We start from the raw sequence: 18016 nt of genomic DNA, 5'->3' as shown, positions 1-18016 counted from the left end.
CGTTATTAAGATTTTTTCGTCGATCCACCTCTCAACTTCCTTTTCAAACTGACCTTATCTTCCCTTTTAATGTGCCCAGAAAACTACTTATTTGCAGAAAATTTAAATGCGATAACTGTTTTCAGCATACCCTAAAACCTAGACAAGTAATCATTTTAAATGTTAAGGTGGAAACAAAGTAAAAAATTACCGTTTTATTTCTTTGTTTACATAATTGAACTTTCAGTCAAACAACAATAGAAATGACAAAAATTATCATCAACTAGTGAATATAGTTGTTGCTTATCAGGATTCCTGGTATCCTGGTACTGTGAAAGTTACATCGAGGATTCATGTAGAGTACGATTTATGGTTGCATCTCAGAAAATAGGGGTATATTTTGGGCCAGATAGAGAGGATTTACAAAATTGAAAATTGGGCTGGTCCCAAAATGCGCAAGTTCTGGTCGACTATGGGAATTTCTATCTTTTACAGAAATCCAAAATCTATATGAAAAATTTTCTTTGATTTATTTCTGAGATTAATTCATATCTACTCAATTTTTTTTTTCTTTGAGGAGAGTAGTAAATACCGGCCATGAATGCTCTTTAGGCATTCAATGGCTACACCCAAGATTAAACTCTCCTTTGGTGAGGAGGCAGGAAAATGCCTATTCTCAATAAAGCTATAATTTAAATACCACTATAATACTTAGTTTTGTTCATAGACACCCATTGTATGATACCATGCACCAGTTTAAAAAAAAAATGAAATTTGTACATTTAAATTTATAATTCACTAGCGTGTGATACCCGGCGTTGCCAGGGTATTTGGAGGAGTGTGTGGTTTTGGGTAAATCAAAACAAAAGAATAAAAAATCGTTGCTCAGGTGTTTGTTTTAAAAAAAAAAAAAAAGTTTTGGTAGGTAAGTAGGAAGAATCAAAGTCGAAGCCTTGAGGCGAAGTTGGAAAATAATCAAGTGTGGAAAAAAAAAAAAAGTGCAACGTTAATCATTCGCCGACCAAGAAATAGTAACAGGAAGATTGTTTGAATTGACAAGTGCCCGCAATAAAGTTAATTCCGTTACTTTTATTTGACCTCATTAATGAACATTTACTGCGGGGCAGGTTTTTTTTTTTCTCGGTTTGTTTACTCAACTTTGGCTGGTTTTGTTTCCCCACTTAATGATGTCAAGCGGAAGTCGTAGAGTTAACATTTTGTGCGAGCGTTACCACGACGACAACGTAAGCAATAACTATTTAGCAGTTAACATTTCCTGCAGGACAGTTTTTAATGAGGTCAATAACTCTGTTGGTTTGTTTTTACATAACTTTGGGGAAAACCAGCTCCCCCGTTTATTAGGGGAGTGTCTCGTCTCAAAATGAAAGCAACCGTCTGATATGACGACGGTAAGCCAACATTGACCAAACGTTAAATCGCTTTCTAGAGACCACTGGTCGTGAGCCAGGGATTCAAATCGAGTTTCGCTTTTTTTATACCAAAAAACGGAAGCAACATGCGGCAATCCCAAAATGTTGAATATTTAACGTTTCAAAGTCAGGCAAATTAAATAGACAGGCGATCCCCGTTCGTAACTCATAGATATTATGATTTCGACATATATATAAAAAGTTTTAAAAATGAGCGACGGCCTCGAGAAGCCGCCGAAAAAAAAATCCTTTTGCGGACATACACAATAAGCGGACATACATACATACATTTTCGCTTTTATATATATATATATATATATATATATATATATATATAGAGAGAGAGAGAGAGAGAGAGAGATGGCTTAAGGTAAAGAGATACATCAGATCTGACTGCATAATCAGAAAGAGCACACAATTTTACACAAGTGTGCCAAGTTTCATGAGAATAGCTTGAAAAATAAATAAATGATGGCGAAATTACCGCATTTCTTGAAATGTTGAGGTCCGTAATTTAACCAACTTCTTCTAAAGAAAAATGTCCACAGAAAAGCCTAAATTTTGGCACTTAAAATTCTCATAACTTTTGAACTACTGATGGTATTTGCATAATTCAAACGGTTTTAAGCATCTTTTACATAGCTCTTTTCATGCAAGTTGATAAAATAACAATCATCGTAAAAGAAAAAAATCAACTTGTAATACTACTATATGATATTATAAAAACTAGAGAATCCTAAAAATTTGAACCTCTAACTCTAAGCGCTTCCGGAAATATTGCAATTTTGATATTTTACGTATATTATGTTAGCTCGTGAATACACATCATTATGAAATGACGTTTTTGGACATAAATCATTTATCAGACTAGGTAGAACCTTGAAAATTTGCACTGACAAGGTTTTCTACACAAAGAATCCAAAAATGATGTCTAAAATCTCTGAAAATGAACTGTTTCTGAGTTATTTAACTTTTTAAGCCGAAATTTGGGTATTGGTCTAGCACTGCCCAAAAAACCAAGTGGCACTATTGGAAATCAAATTATTTTTGTTCGTAGACATTCTTGATAGTCTGAACTTGAATTCCTCCAAAAATGGGGTTTTGTTCTTTCCTCATGAGCTCACAATCGAACCTCAAAAATGGGCTAATCCCAGATAATAAACTGCATGTGGTGTGGAAACAATGTGTATTTTTGAACCCACCAAAAATTGTCATGGCCTCCTGTGATTGGTCCATTTTTGATTGTGAGCTAGTGAAGAAAGAAGCCCATTTTTTTGGAGGAATTACTAAAAAACAGCACCTATGCCAGGTGGCTACATGGCTCAGATTTTTTTTTTTGCAGGATAGTACAGTCAAATCAAATATGCTATCACAGTTTCATCATAATCCTCGTCAGAAATAATAAAGCTCCTTCCACTTGAGTTTGTTGTAGGTACGTGGATACTAATGTTGGGATGATTAATTGGAAATCGGAAAAAATCAGAAAATTTGGGCGTATCAGAATCGGAAAAATTGATGCCTAGTTTCCGATGCCAAAACGATTCTTTTAATTGTCTTTTTATTTTTACTTAATTTTATTTCAAACCAATCTTCCATTGCTGCTAATAATGATAAAATGATAAATATTTATTGATTTTAAATTACCAGTTAAGCTAAAATCGATACATCATCCCACACAAGTGAATTTTGACGTTTAGGAAAATATCTGCATATTTAACACGTGTTTTTATGAAAATCAGGGGAAAATAATCTTATAGTCAAATAATTATAGATTCATAAGGAATCAGAATCGGAATCTGTAATTGTATCGGAATCAGGATTTTTGCACAGAATCGGTGATTGTATCGGAATCAGTAAAAATATTGAAATCGTCCCATCAGTAGTGGATACTACAAATGATATTTTTTTTAGAAGAAGAACAGGACACTGGTCAGCACTGCAAGGCCAGGTGAAAGTTTTACATGAAGGTGCATGAATTGAACGTCAACATCACCTTCATTGAGGATTACTTTTGCACCAATCCAATCCACCAGAACGAGTTGTACACACGTTATGGATGTTGAAAGAGGAACATCCCCAATGTCAACATGAGTAGGGATTTTGAAGTCGTGAATGTCAACAAATGAACTGTCCTCACCACAGAGTTTGTGTCCGATCTTGCATCTTGATTGTGGAACAAAGTGATGACTACTTCTCGGCCCGGGTACTGTTTTCGCATCCTCAAACCTCTTCTCCATTCTATCTCTCACTTCAACCATGTCTTCCTTGTCGATTCCAAAGAACACAACGGATTTAATTTCCACTTGGCACAACTCCAGTACTGCTTTGTAAGTTAGAATCTGGTTGTCCAAGGGCCTCTGCAAGCTTTGCTTTGCTGCATCCCGTTTAACTGCACCACCAATCCCATCACAAGGGGATTTCCCATGGCTGGTTGTGAAAAATATCCACTCAGCGTCGATAGCGTAATCATCTTTGTGGAAACACAGATTAAGAAAGTTTTTAATGTTCTTATATTGGCCACCGCAACCATCTGAAACATAGATTTTGTTGATACCTGTGAAATGTTGTTTAATGAAATCTGTCACCATGTTCTGTATTTTGTGAACAAAGCAAGTGCCATGTGTATTGTCATCAAAGAAAACATAGCAAATGATGCTGTAGAACTCCCTCTTTGTCTTTGCAATATATTACAAGGGGATGAAGTGAGCAGTACTTCTTGCTCCAGTGAAAATTTTGTATCTCATCCTGAACAAGAAACTCATAGTTTTCAGCAAAATCACCCAACACCATGACCTCAAATTTTCTTTTTTGCCTTCACATAACGGGCTTGGGTAAGGTACGAATGTCAAGTCATTTCGTTTACTTCTCCACAAGAAGCTCCTTGTACTCCCCATATGTTGTTGTGTCAACAGAGCAGTTTGATCAGTTGTCTGCCATTGGCAGCAGTCAAATTCGGATTCCATATCCAGGTGTGACGGTTCATCGTCCAAAAACTGTTCCAGAGCTGCACTCCCAGGACATGATTCGCAACGATGTATCATACAGACCCTGTTATCTGTGTCACAAACCAGTTTCTCAATCAAGTCTTTGTATGTGCATTTCCAGTCAATTGCATCAACAAGCAATACTGTATTTTGATGGGTGCTGCACACACAAACCGAATGAGTCCCTGATAAACCAGTGGGGACACGCCACCTTGGCCTGGGAAAGCAGAACTTGGAGAAGCTAATTTTCACGTTTGGGTATTTTTTCTTTAAATGCGGCAAACATTTGACAGATTGTAAAGAACCGGTCACTTTTGTTTATGCACATTCTGTCCGACACTTACATAGTCTTTCTAACCTGGCATCTGACGACTGTATTCATCATCCTCATACATACTATTTCTCTGTCTATCTATTCCTCTTCACAAAAATACCAGCATTGGGTTCTTATAAAAATGTTCTAATGAAAAGTATAACCCACTCTAGACATCATGATTAATGTTATTTTTTCCAAGGAACAAGAACTCATATTTTGATTCATTTCAATACGATTAATTGAAGAAGAAGAGTTTTCACATTCTACCATCAACCATAGTCAGAGAAACGCACTTGCTGGAACATAAATTAAATTTTGCTGTGAAACAAGTAGTTCATGTCTATTACCCCAAAAAACTGAAGAATTTATTCAGATGACAATGGAAATCTGATTTTTTAGTTAGCTAATATAAAACTTCCTCTGGGAAGGAGCTAGAATATGTTAATGATAGTGGAGATTTTGTGAAAAAAAAACCCAAGGCATTTCTCAGCATTTTGTTGAGGATGAGGGTAAATTTGAATATAATTAAATAATAATTCACCTTTCCTCCCCACTTGGTTACTTGGCTCCACCTGCTACTTGCATCCTTGCATCAAACGAAAAGACAAAATAGTTTCAGCCAACTTACAGAAACACTCCAATACCACTTCTTAAATGAACAGGAAGTCAAAATAAAATTCAAAATTTCCTGTTTGTGGTGAAGTTCAGTGACACCTTGAACATTGCTGTCTGGAAATGGTAAAACTACCCATCTTTGAGGTTCGATTGTGAGCTAATGAGGAAAGAACACCCCATTTTTAGAGGAATTCTAGTTCAGACTATCAAAAATGTCTAGGAAAAAACATAATTTGATTTCCAATAGTGCCGCTAGACCAATACCCAAATTTCGGCTTAAAAGTTTAATAAATCAGAAACAGTTCATTTTCAGAGGTTTTAGACATAATTTTTGGATTCCTTGTGTGAAAAACCTTGTCAGTGTAAATTTTCAAGGTTCTACCTAGTCTAGAAATCGATTTATGTCCAAAAACGTCATTTCATAATGATACGTATTCACAAGCCAACATGATATATGTAAAATACCAAAATTGCAATATTTCCGGAACCGCTTAGAGTTAGAAGCTCAAATTTTCAGGATTCTCTACTTTATATAGACAAAGTTTGGAAAAAATCTGGATGATTTGAGATGGAATTACCCTTAACTATTTTAAACAATTCTGTAGATAAGTCAAAAATGAAAATGTGATTACTGTTAAGATAGTAAGGGAAAATTTGTCGCTATGTGCAATGGCGGTTATCTCGCGCGTCATAGTTACCAAGGTACAAAAATTGTAATAATAAGAAAGAAGCAAAAAAAAAAAAAAAAAAAAAAAAAAAAAAAAAAAAACAACCGTCAAGAAGACAAAATTTATTGAGGAAAAAAAAAAAGAGGTAAAAGAAAATAAGATGTAAAATGTTGACTCGCGCCTGCAACTGCTTAATTTGTCCCTTTAGCAAGGTCCAACAGACCTTAAGTAGCTATAAAAAACAACCATTAGAGAGTGTGAAATAGAAGGAGAGAGATATATACAGAAGACACTTACTGAAGCACTTTTTACAATGGATGACATTTTATCTTTTTATATGTGGATCGAAATAAGTTAAAACTTACTTCCCCTTAACCGTCGTTAATATCTTTTTTGCCTTAGGTAAATAAACCCATGATAGTCCCTTATAGATGACAAAAATAAAACCAGGAATGTTTAATCAAAGTTCTTTTGGTAATTCCTATAGTTTAGTCTCTTCAGCAGCCGAGTTTCCACCACCTTGCTCGGCAGATTTTACTTTCTTTATCATGCACACCGAAGTCAACTTTCCAATTGTAATCCGGCTAAACTTAGCCATGCAGCATTTTGACCTCATACTAGACCATTAAAAAAACTTTGTCATTCCTAAAAGAAATATTCTGTTTTTCATCCTCCAATGCACAAATGTTACCGGTCTTTACTGACATGTCATTCTTCTTCGACTTGTTTATAGTCAAATCACGACATCCGGATAAATCATAACCTTCGTTTAGTTAGCTTATCTGCAAACTTTCTTGATTTCCAATTGTTTTAAAGTCCAATTAAGACTATTTACAATTTCTACGGCGAATCCCCAATTGACAAAATATCACCCATCTTCAAAAAATAAGTGAGAACTTCCCAAACCAATCAAGCGAATACAATTCAGTCACGTGATACATCATCATCACATCACAAATAGATTAAAAAAAAAGTAAAAAGTGGAAAAAGAGAGGAAGAAAGATTAAACAAGAATAAAATTTCAACAAATGGTCTACATGGCTTATGCTTGCGTGTGCAAAAATGGCCAGCCGTGATAACATAGAATTACATGGCTTCATATTTGGAAAACTACTTGTTTTTCGTTTAATTTTAAATTTTCGCTAATACTACACTGTGACAAGGCAGTTTGGTACGCGAGTGCACATTTAACAGCCTTCGTTTACGCTCGCGCATAGCTTAAACGAAGGATAGGCTGTGAAATGAAAAATAGGCCCAGAATTTAGGGAGTTAATACCATGCAAAAGAAATCAAAAAAACTTTTTAGCCAATAAACACAAAAAAATGCTTCGTCTATCAGGTGGCCAGAAAGTGGGTGCTCATATTAAGTTAAATTTGCATGGAAAAGTGATCACCCACTTTTCGAAAAAGAAATTTCTTCATATCATGCAAACTATTTTTTTGCGACGGAAACGGGTTTTCAGATTAGTTTTTAGCACACCGAAATCTACAAAAAAAAGTATTGTTATATACAGACGTGAGACAGGTCTTAAAGTAAAATAATACCGGGTATTATCTTACTTTAAGACCTGTCTCACGTTTGTATATAACAATTAAATACCCTTATGGCTACATTTGATTAACGAAAAGTTTGATTAACGAAAAGTTTCCTTAAAATTAGTTTCTTTTTTTTTTATTATTAATAAATTTTGGTATTTTTTTACGATCTGCCCTAGCGTTGTATAAACACCCCCAACCACCCCATGTTAAGAATGGCTTTCGGAATAAACACCTCTCCATGTTAAGAACGGCTTTCGAAGTTGGGGGGGGTATTCCCAAAGCTGTTCTTAACAAAGAGGGTGTTTATAATACGCTAGGGCACGTCGTAAAAAATTACCTAAATTTTAACTCCTTTTTTTTTTTTTTGTAACTAATAAGTGACTTTTAAAATAATGTATTTGTATTACTAGATTCGAAAAAGTTGTTGAAAAACAAATATATAACAAATAAATGTAATCAAAGGCAAGATAAGTTACTTTTCTATCTAACTGGATATGTTTTTAGTGTTTTTATTTAATGTAACATGTTTATTCAGCTCGAAAAAACAGTGTTTACTGTTTACCGATGTATTGGAAAGTTAAAAATGGCGCCCGACTCTCTCTCTTTGACACGGTAAGTTTGGGAAAAGGAGTTAAAAATAAAAAACTAGACAAAATACTGTTAGAAACTCGCTCAATATATGTTACCATGACATAGGTTGACATATATTCGGTGGGTTTCTAACAGTATTTTGTCTAGTTTTTTTTTTAACTCCTTTTCCCAAACTTACCGTGTCAAAGAGAGAGAGTTGGGCGCCATTTTTAATTTTCCAATACATCGGTAAACTCTATGTGGTACTGGTCGCGATTAGAGTTCCCTGCCGAACACCCTAAAAAAACACTGACTTCTCTCTTAGTTGCCATAGTAACTAAACGATCATGAATTTTTATCGACTTTTTTTTCTTTTTTAAATAGCATTTTCTTTTTAAATGACATTTTTACTGTTTATGAATATTAAAAGAAAAATAGGTACTCCTGCAGTATTTTACCTACCGATTTCACGATCTTAGCCGAGCGTTGACGAACGCTTTCGGCGTTAACGCCGACGAAAGCCGAGAATTCGGAGCTCTACGGTGCAAGAACGCTAAAAGTATGTGAATAGCAACAACATTACAAGGAAAAGATATTACACACACACAACAAAATGGATAAAATTAATACACAAAATTTGGATAAAATAAATCACAAACACTTACCGTAAGTTTTTTTTAAAGTAAAATAAATTTATTTTGTTGAATATATTTTTTTGGGGGGTTCATTTTGTTTTCCGATAGCTTTTTTTTTTGGGGGGGGGGGGTAAGCAACAGTAATAAACATTCAATGTTTTTTTTTGTTTGTTTTTAACAAAACGTTATTAAACAGTAACAACAATGTTTTTTTTTTTTGTTTTTTTCAGTAATGTTTGTAGGGGGGGGGGGGACAACAATTACTGTTTATCTTTAGTTCCGACTGGAAGATTTTCTGACTGTAGAGGCAAAGTTGGGAGCAAAGGGTTTTCAGAGGATGTGGAAAGAAGCTCCTTCCCAACCGGGTAGCCTTCCGCGATTTGATATCGCTAAATTAAATAGCTGAAATGAAAGGCTGTGTATTTTTACTTTGAACAATAAAATAACTGAAATGAAACGCTATGTGTGTAATTTCAATGAAAATTATTCGTCTGCTGCGCGTTCGTTTGAAGCGCCCTGATTGGCTGATAGAGTATCGTACCGCTCGCCATGTTCCGGCGTTTTCCGACGGATGTCGATCAACGCTCGGCTAAGATCGTGAAATCGGTGGGTAAAATACTGCAGGACTGCAGGAGTACCGAAAAATAATTACTAAACATTTATTAATAAAAAAATGGGTGCTAGTGCACTTATGGTCCGTGCTATATTTTAAATCGTATTTCTAAGCTTAATTAAAGTTTAATGTTTTTTTTTTATTCAATTATAAGGTTAAAGTAGAGAATAGGTACAAAACACCCTCCCCATGTTAAGAATTGGCTTTTTAAATAACGTTATTTCAGCACGGATCAATAAGTGCACTGCACTAGTACAATATAAAAAAAAAAAGTGAGACATAAACAGTAAAACGTAGTCATCTAAAAAGAAAATGCTATTTAAAAAAGAAAAGAAAAAGTCGATAAAAGTGACACATAAACAGTAAAACAAAAGTCGATAAAAGTGATTAAAAGTGAGATATTATTAATAAATGTGTAGTAATGTCTTTTATTTCAATATTCATAAACAGTAAAACAAAGTCAATAAAAATTCATGATCGTTTAGTTACTATGGCAACTAAGGGAGAAGTCAGTGTTTTTTTAGGGTGTTCGGCAGGGAACTCTAATCGCGAGCAGTACCATACCCACTATGTTTTTCGAGCTGAATAAACATGTTATATTAAATGAAAACATGTCCAGAGTTCGGTAGTAACTTATCTTGCCTTTGATAACATTTATTTGTTATATATTTGTTTGTTTGTTGTTTTTTTTTTTTACAACTTTTTCGAATCTATGTGTACAGTAATCCAAACCCCTTTTTTATTAATAAATTGCTAAGTGAAAGTAAAGAATAATTAGAAAACACACTCCCCTCTTATGTTAAGAATGGCTTTCTATTCTTTCAGCACGGTACAAAAGTGCATAAAATCTCAAATCTTGTTCAAGGGGAAAATGTATCTATAATTTAGCAATCAATTATCATTTTTATTTATTTATTTACTGTAGTCTTCAATAAAAGTTTATCATAAAAGCAGAAAAGTAGAAACATTTTTATTATATTTTTAATAAATCAAAATCCACCTCGTTTGCAGATACGCCATGATGAATTGAATTTGATTCGTTCTGAATATCGGATTTTTTTTCCTTTTAAAATCTAAAACAAAATTGAAAATACATTTTTTTAAGCTTACCTCAGAAATATCACCATTCTGGATGGATACAGGTGTTTCTAATTCATTCAATGTTAAAGCCATATTTGAAAGTAATTCAGAAAGTTAAATTAAAAAAAAAAAAAATTTTGTACAAAGTATTCGGTTTTATAATTTAGTTTTCAATAATACTGAAACTAAAAATACGTATAACTGGTTTTCTATATTTTTTTTCCACATTTTCTTTCAGATATTTTAGCAAAAATTATTTAATTAATTATAGCATTAATATTGATTTAAATATTAAATTTGTTTTTATAATCGTTTGTGGTAGAAATATAATCGCTGTATTGATAAATTACTAAATACGTATATACGGTTACTGAATCAATATTATACTTGTTGACGGGCTGCATGTTGGCTTTTTTAATGCCAAATTTCGCGAATTTGGCATTTTTTAAAGCAGTTTGGCCTTCAAATTTTCTGTTTGGCCTTTTTTTCAAATTTGGCTTCAAATTTGGCCTTTTTCTGATCATTTTATATAAATATTTTTTAATAGTAATTATTAAAGAAAAAGTCATAATTTAATAATTTTAAAAGTAATCTGGATGTCAAAACTTGTAGATTTTTTTAAATTTTGGCTTTTTTTTTTCTCAATTCATGGATTTGCATGAGAAAAACAGCCCCAGAATCAACATCTGCTAACATTTGTCATATCAGGAAAAAAATCTTTTTCTAAAGACTAAAGGGCCGTACTGAAGGAATTTCACACCTAAATGTGTAAATTTATTTTCAGACTTACTTACTAAACGCTTATATGGAACCTATCAGAAAGTTTACAGTTGAGTATGAAACCATTCTGGAGACATTTTTTTTAATGTTGACACCTTGGCTCTGTCCAGTTAGGTCACTCAGTCACTGAGTATATCTCCTCTGAAATAATTGTTCGAACATATTTTTCCTCACATACACACACCCACATGTACGCACGCACATACGCACAGACAAGTACATATATTCACGTTCACGTATATACACTCACATTCATGTGCATACACACACACGTACGCACACAATTGGAAACCGTCACTTCCCCTGAAAGGAAATCCAGACACACGCAGTCAGAACACTGACCCTGGTATAAAAGTCAACAAGACCATTCAACATCCTCTTTCTTCCCTTTTGCTTTGGTTCATCAACCAAACAAGTCTGCGTCCACAGCCTTTGGCTTGAAGACTTTTCCACGTGGACAACTACTACCATGGACGCGCAGCTTTACTGAGGTCGACCCCCTCTCTCTTTCTTTTTGTACATACTGGACTGCCATTTCTCATTCCTCTACTTCATTCCTTTTTTTCTACGCGCGTAGTTATCAACGACTGAATGAACACGTATTCCACCTAAACCCTTTATTTTCGAAAGAAAATAAACGACATGTTTATTTTATTCAGCAATTGAGTTTTTTTTCCTTCTTTCCATTCATTTCATTATTTTCTTTTGTAGCGAGTTAGGATTATTATATCCTAGCCCGCAACATAATTAATGTTTGGATTTTTCGTTTGTAATTCTTTAAACCAAGTACTTTGAAATTAATTGAATCAATTTATTTTCAATTTATGGAAATCTGAAAACTTATAACTGTTAAACTATCTCTCGAATAGCTATTTAAAGTTGTATTTAAAAAGAAATGTTTACAAATAATCATATACTTTTTCCTGAGTAAGTTCCAAAAGTTTCATTAAAAATTGATAATTATAAATTTTCTAACTATCTTAGATTAATAGGCACATTTGTCTTAATAACGATGCATATATTGTTCTTGGGAACAAAGTCTACTTTTAGAGTTATGACTAAAATTAAATTTATCAACATTTTAGAGATATTTTAAGTTGATACCCCCACCCTGAGTAAATTTGGTATTGTGGCGACTGAAATAATTCTTCTCTAAGAATATGATAGACAAATAGGAACTTATGTACAAACTGTATCAATAAAAATGGCATGGGAAAATTGGCACTAGTAAAAATGGTACAATTGGTTAAATATGGAAAAAATAGCAGGAGTGAAAGATATAGATAAAAATCTCATGAGTTTATGAAAATCTTGGATGCAATGCATAAAGGGAAAACATTAAGAACCTTGGCAATTTAAAAATAAATCATATCTATATGTAAAAGTAGATGTGCAGTCTCAGCTAATAACCAATTACCTTTCAATCATGCCGCCATCTTAGAAATTAGTTGATTATACTAGCATATTTACTCATTTTAAGTGTTTTCTTCTGATTTTATGTGTAATACTAAATAGATACTAACTCCAAAGGATTAATTATGTCATAATCTTTTTAAAAAATTTATATTGACGAGAAACATTTATTTTATCATAATCTGACCTAGTCGTGAATCAATGCTTACGTTAAAGTGTAGTACTTGTTCTGATACTATACTTTATATAGTTTGTCCTTGTTCAGTGAAAGAAAAATTCTGTTAAACTGGAGCATATTTTTGCTATGGGAGAAAAATTCTGTGCTTTTTACTTTTTAAGGCCATTTCATCTGGTCTTACGATTATGCCAATCAGACTTAGAATAGAAAAAAGTTAACTTGTTGGAATTTTTTGTACCAATAATCATGCATCCCCCTGTTTACATTTATTATATTTTTATTCTGGTTCTTAAATTTGATTTTCTGTATTTCGTATATTTTATGATTCTTAGTTTTGTATATTTTGGGTTCGTACAAAACTCCCTTTAATTTGAATCGAAAGTGGACATGAATTCATTGCCTGATGCAGATAAGGAATTTCCAGAGCCCTCCTTCAAAGAAGTATAACCCGGCAACAGAACACTGGACGCGACAAAGCAAACTTCTGAAGACTATTTACGTGGCTACAGTTTGCGCATATTTTGAAGGAGTGTAATTTTTAAAAGACTTTAAATTGAGAAAGGAAAAAGACTCATGCCTGATGGCCATCAATTTGTGAGTATGTTCCTAAAATTTATTGCATATGAGAGAGAGATTTTAATTATAATATTGTATTCCTTCATTGATACAACTTTTTCAAGATAAGAACCAGTGTTTTTTTGCATTATATGTTGTTACTTTGGCATTCTTTGGTTTTGTATTTAATGCCTGCAAAGGGAAAAATTTGCAACCAACTTCATTGTAAATAAAATCTCTTTTTCGTTTTAAAACAAGACCTTTATATTTTATTCTTTACCCCTTCACCTTTTTATTTTATTTTTTGCAGGTTATTTTCGCATCTGAAAGAGGATAAATTTCCCACAAACTACCCTAAAAAGTTATGATGGCCCAAAAATGGAGGATCATTTTGTGTTTAATTTATATGCAAAACTAATTCATTTTAAAATATTTCTTTTTTCGATGTTCACATGTAATCATTTGAAAAAAGTAGAATCACATCTTTAATAGCTGAGGGTCCTCATCTACTACAAATTTCCTTATGTTATCCCAGTGCTTGTACATAAAAATGCACAGGTGAAAATATCAGTTTCAAATAAATTAACAAGAGAACTCTTTCATATAATTATGATTAGGCAAAAATAGGTATATACACCAAAAATCTTTTCTCTTCAGTTTAAAAAAAAAAAAAACAAATACAAACATAATAAATGCTCATAAACAGAAAATTAAATACTGATAACCTTACACTTACCTATGCATACATTAACAACTATTAGCCCCCCCCCCCAACAAAAACAAACCCTGAAAAAAAAAATATGTACGGGTATCATTTTTTATTTTTTGATTTTGGAGCGGCTTAGCGAACCTTACATGATGTTATTTTTTGTTTTCCTTTACATTGCCACCCCACAATTTTTTTTTGTTGGTTTATAGTATTTGTTGGTGGGTATCCTGACAACGATTATCAAGGTTACATTTGGGGCAAATACTTTGATACCCTCCCCTCACAAAATGGCCGTTAGCCATTATGTTTGATTTTAGACAAATTATACCTTCTGTGGAGTATTTTGTTTACTCCTTTTTTTCCTGACTCTTTATCGACACTGCACATACATTACCATTGTTTATGTTTTTTTATAGGTAAATTTTTACCTTAGCTCCCTCTCCATACTTTTCTTAAAATGCCGACTTGGATAGGTTTTCGACTATGCTGATTAAGAAAATCTCATTTATATTTGGCAGATACAAGCAGTTTTCGAGATATAAAAATCTGTATTATGCACTTAAAATCAGTGTCTGCCAGATTTGTATGCACACGCGAGAAATAAATCTAATTCTATCCGACTGATACTGCCGTCCCCAATTTTTTTGTTGGTTTATAGTATTTGTGGGTGGGTATCCTGACAAAGATTATCAAGGTTAATTTTGGGACAAATATTTTTACACCGCCCCCTCACAAAATGGGGTGTCTATTCCAAAAGACGTTCTTAACATAGGGAGGTTGGGAGTCCATTCTGAAATCCGTTCTTAACATGAGGAGGTTGGGTGTGTCTATTCTGAAAGCCATTCTTAATATGAGGAGGTTGTGGGTTGGGCAATAACAACAACCATACTTAAATTCTTTACAGGTGGGGGGGGGATACTTTCATCTACCGGGCAACTCCAGTTAAAAGGTTGTGCTAGTATTTAAATAATTTAAGTTAATAATCTTGTAAAAAACACAATGTATCTTCTTACACAGAAGAAATTCTGGTTATATGCTCTTAAAATGCTATCCTTTTAGAAATGGGTGATCACCGTATGTTAAATTTATATGCGAGACTGATCTCTCACTCTGAATTCTAAAATAATTGTTTTAAACAAGTTTTTCAAGATATTCAAACATAATCATCTAAAAAAAGTAGGTCTATCTGTTATTTTGAGGGGACGGGAGCACCTTTACGAACTTTTCCTTAAATTATTTAATATTAAAATAGTACTAAATATTCTTTAACATTTTCTTGTATAATGTTAAAAATATCTAAACTGTAGAATGTATTTGAAACACCCTCCCCTTGACTAGAGAAACTAAACTAGAATCGGACGATCAAGCCTTTATGTGCTTTAGACTTAACATGCAACATAACATTAGCTACTTTTATTTTCTCTACCGCTTTCCCTCAACCCAGGACTGTACCCTAATAAACAAAGTCTCTGACAGCATAGATACAGCACTCTCTCTCGACACTAGCGCACAAGTGCATGTGTTTGGTGACTCCAATGTCCACCACAGCAACTGCCTTAGATTTTCTACTTACACAGACACAGCTGGTACCACAACACATAACTTCTCTATATCTCATTCCCTATCACAGATGGTTACGTTTCCAACCCGTTTCCCAGACCAGCAAGAACAACATGCATCACTTCTAGATCTGTTTCTGACCACAGTTCCCGATGACTGTGTAACGAATGCCCACAGCCCTCTTGGGAACGCTGATCATGCAGTGGTAATGGTTGAAATCGCCCTAAACTCTAGAGCCAAAATTGAAGAGCCACTGCTCAAAACAACGAGATATTATAAAAAGGCTAACTGGGAAGCCATCAGGGACCTCATCAGGGACACTCCATGGCAAAATATCTTTTCACTTCCTGCGGAACATTGTGCAAATGAGACCACTGAATGGTTCAAAGCGGTAATTAAAGCACATGTTCCCACACGCAAATTCTATAGCAAACCCCACTCTCCCCAATGGTTCACTTCAACTTGTGCAGCTGCCATAGCACAAAGGCAGCATGCGTACTGCAAATTTAACTGACACAAGTCCAGTTCAAACAGACAGAAGTACATAGAAGCTAGAAGTAACGTTAAGAAAGAAATAGCGACAGCTAAGAGAGAATTTACTGAAACCACTCAAAAACGCATTGAAGCACAGAAATTAGGAACCCAAGACTTCTGGAAAATCTACAACAGTGTAGTAAATAATGGGCAATCAACAATTCCCCACTATCCAACAATCATAAGGTTGTTTGCTCAGCAACTGAGAAGGCTAACATGCTTGCCAGACGGTTTGCCTCCAACTCCACACTGGACTCTGCTAACCTTTGCAGACAGACGCCACACTAGACGATCTGAAAATCACCCCTGCTCAGGTGCATGCTATCATAAAAAAGCTTGACACTGCAAAAGCATGTGGACCTGATCTCATCCTGGCTGTACTATTAAAAAAGTGTGCTGCTGAAGTAGCTCCAATTCTCTCCAAACTTTACAACAAATGCCTTAATGAATCTTGCTTTCCTGCCTGCTGGAAAACTGCTTCTGTAGTGCCAGTTTTCAAGAATTCTGGCGAAAGAACTGACCCAGTAAATTATCGCCCCATTAGCCTCCTCCCGCTTTTTGCCAAAGTTTTTGAGACCATAATTAACCAAGCTCTAGAATATGGATTTAGGCAAGCCTGTTCCACAGCAGACATCCTAACTGTAATCTCAGAACATATATACCAGTCACTGGACAAAGCAGGGGAAGGTAGAGCGGTAGCTCTAGATATATCTAAGGCTTTTGACAGGGTATGGCATGAGGGTCGTCTCAAGAAAATCAGATCATACAGCATCACTGGAAGAATACATAACATAATTAGATCCTTCTTAGATAAGAGAAAAATCCAGGTTGTCCTTGATGGTCGTACATCTAAACAATATCATATAAATGCGGGAGTGCCTCAGGGGTCTATCCTTGGACCTCTGTTATTCCTAATATTCATAAATGACCTCCCTGACAAAATTGTCTGTGAGATGGGTATGTATGCTGACGACACCACGCTCTATAATAGACACGACAGGAAAACAAATGAACACATATCTAAAGAAATGGCAGAAACACTAGAGGAAGACCTCCGATCCATAGTGGAATGGGGACAAAAATGGATGGTCACCTTCAATGCTGCCAAGACTAAACTTTCATTCAATAATTACAAGAAACCTTCCCTACCGCCAATAATAATGACCAATGACTCTTTATCTGAAAGTACATCTTTTAAACTCCTCGACCTAACGTTCACAGGAAACATGAGTTGGAACAATTACATTGAGAACATTGCCAGGACTGCTGTGAAGAAGGTGGGTTCTCTCTACCGTGCTAGAAAGCTATTAACACCTGAAAGTATCCTATACCTCTATAAGGCCACCATTCGCCCATGTATGGAGTATTGTTGTCATATTTGGGCTGGTGCATCTACCACTAGTCTCTCGCTCCTAGACAAAAAGAGAGTCGCCAATCTGATAGGTCCTGAACTGTTAGCTAAACTTCAGCCTCTGTCACATCGACGAAATGTTGCATCCCTCTGCCTGTTCTGCAAGTAATTTAATGGTGAATGCTCTAACGAACTGCAAGCACTTGTGCCCCCTTGACGTAAATACCCCGACAAACCCGACAAGCAGCTAAATCCCACCCCTTCACAGTAGAGATCCCTAGATGCAAGAGAGCCTTCTACTCCAGTAGTTTCTTCCCCAGAACAGCTAGACTTTAGAATTCCCTTCCAGGTCCCTGCTTCCCCGACTGTACTGACATGCAGAAGTTCAAGTGCAACGTGAACCAACATCTTGCTGCCCAACTTCCTACACAGTACCCCTGATGCTTATATCCCTGATAGTAGCCCCCTACAACAAAGTGGCAATGTGCCTTGTTTGGGGTGAAAATG

General features: G+C 34.8%; 1 protein-coding gene across 1 annotated transcript in view; it reads right to left on the bottom strand.

The window, feature by feature from the left end:
* The window catches only part of LOC145283685 (poly(U)-binding-splicing factor PUF60-like), a 74837-nt gene extending 64200 nt beyond the window's left edge, over positions 1 to 10637 (bottom strand). Inside the window, exon 1 of the mRNA XM_080132710.1 lies at positions 10460 to 10637. Within this exon, the coding sequence (XP_079988836.1) occupies positions 10460 to 10522 (63 nt within the window). The 5' untranslated portion in view covers positions 10523 to 10637. The remainder of the gene's footprint in view (positions 1 to 10459) is intronic.
* Between the last annotated feature and the right edge of the window lie 7379 nt (positions 10638 to 18016).

This window comes from Euprymna scolopes, chromosome 8 (genome assembly GCF_053919585.1).
Source record: "Euprymna scolopes isolate OS-2025 chromosome 8, ASM5391958v1, whole genome shotgun sequence".
In the NCBI taxonomy this organism is placed as follows: domain Eukaryota; kingdom Metazoa; phylum Mollusca; class Cephalopoda; order Sepiida; family Sepiolidae; genus Euprymna; species Euprymna scolopes.
Note: the sequence above shows the minus strand (reverse complement) of the source record. Positions and strands in the feature narration are given on the sequence as shown.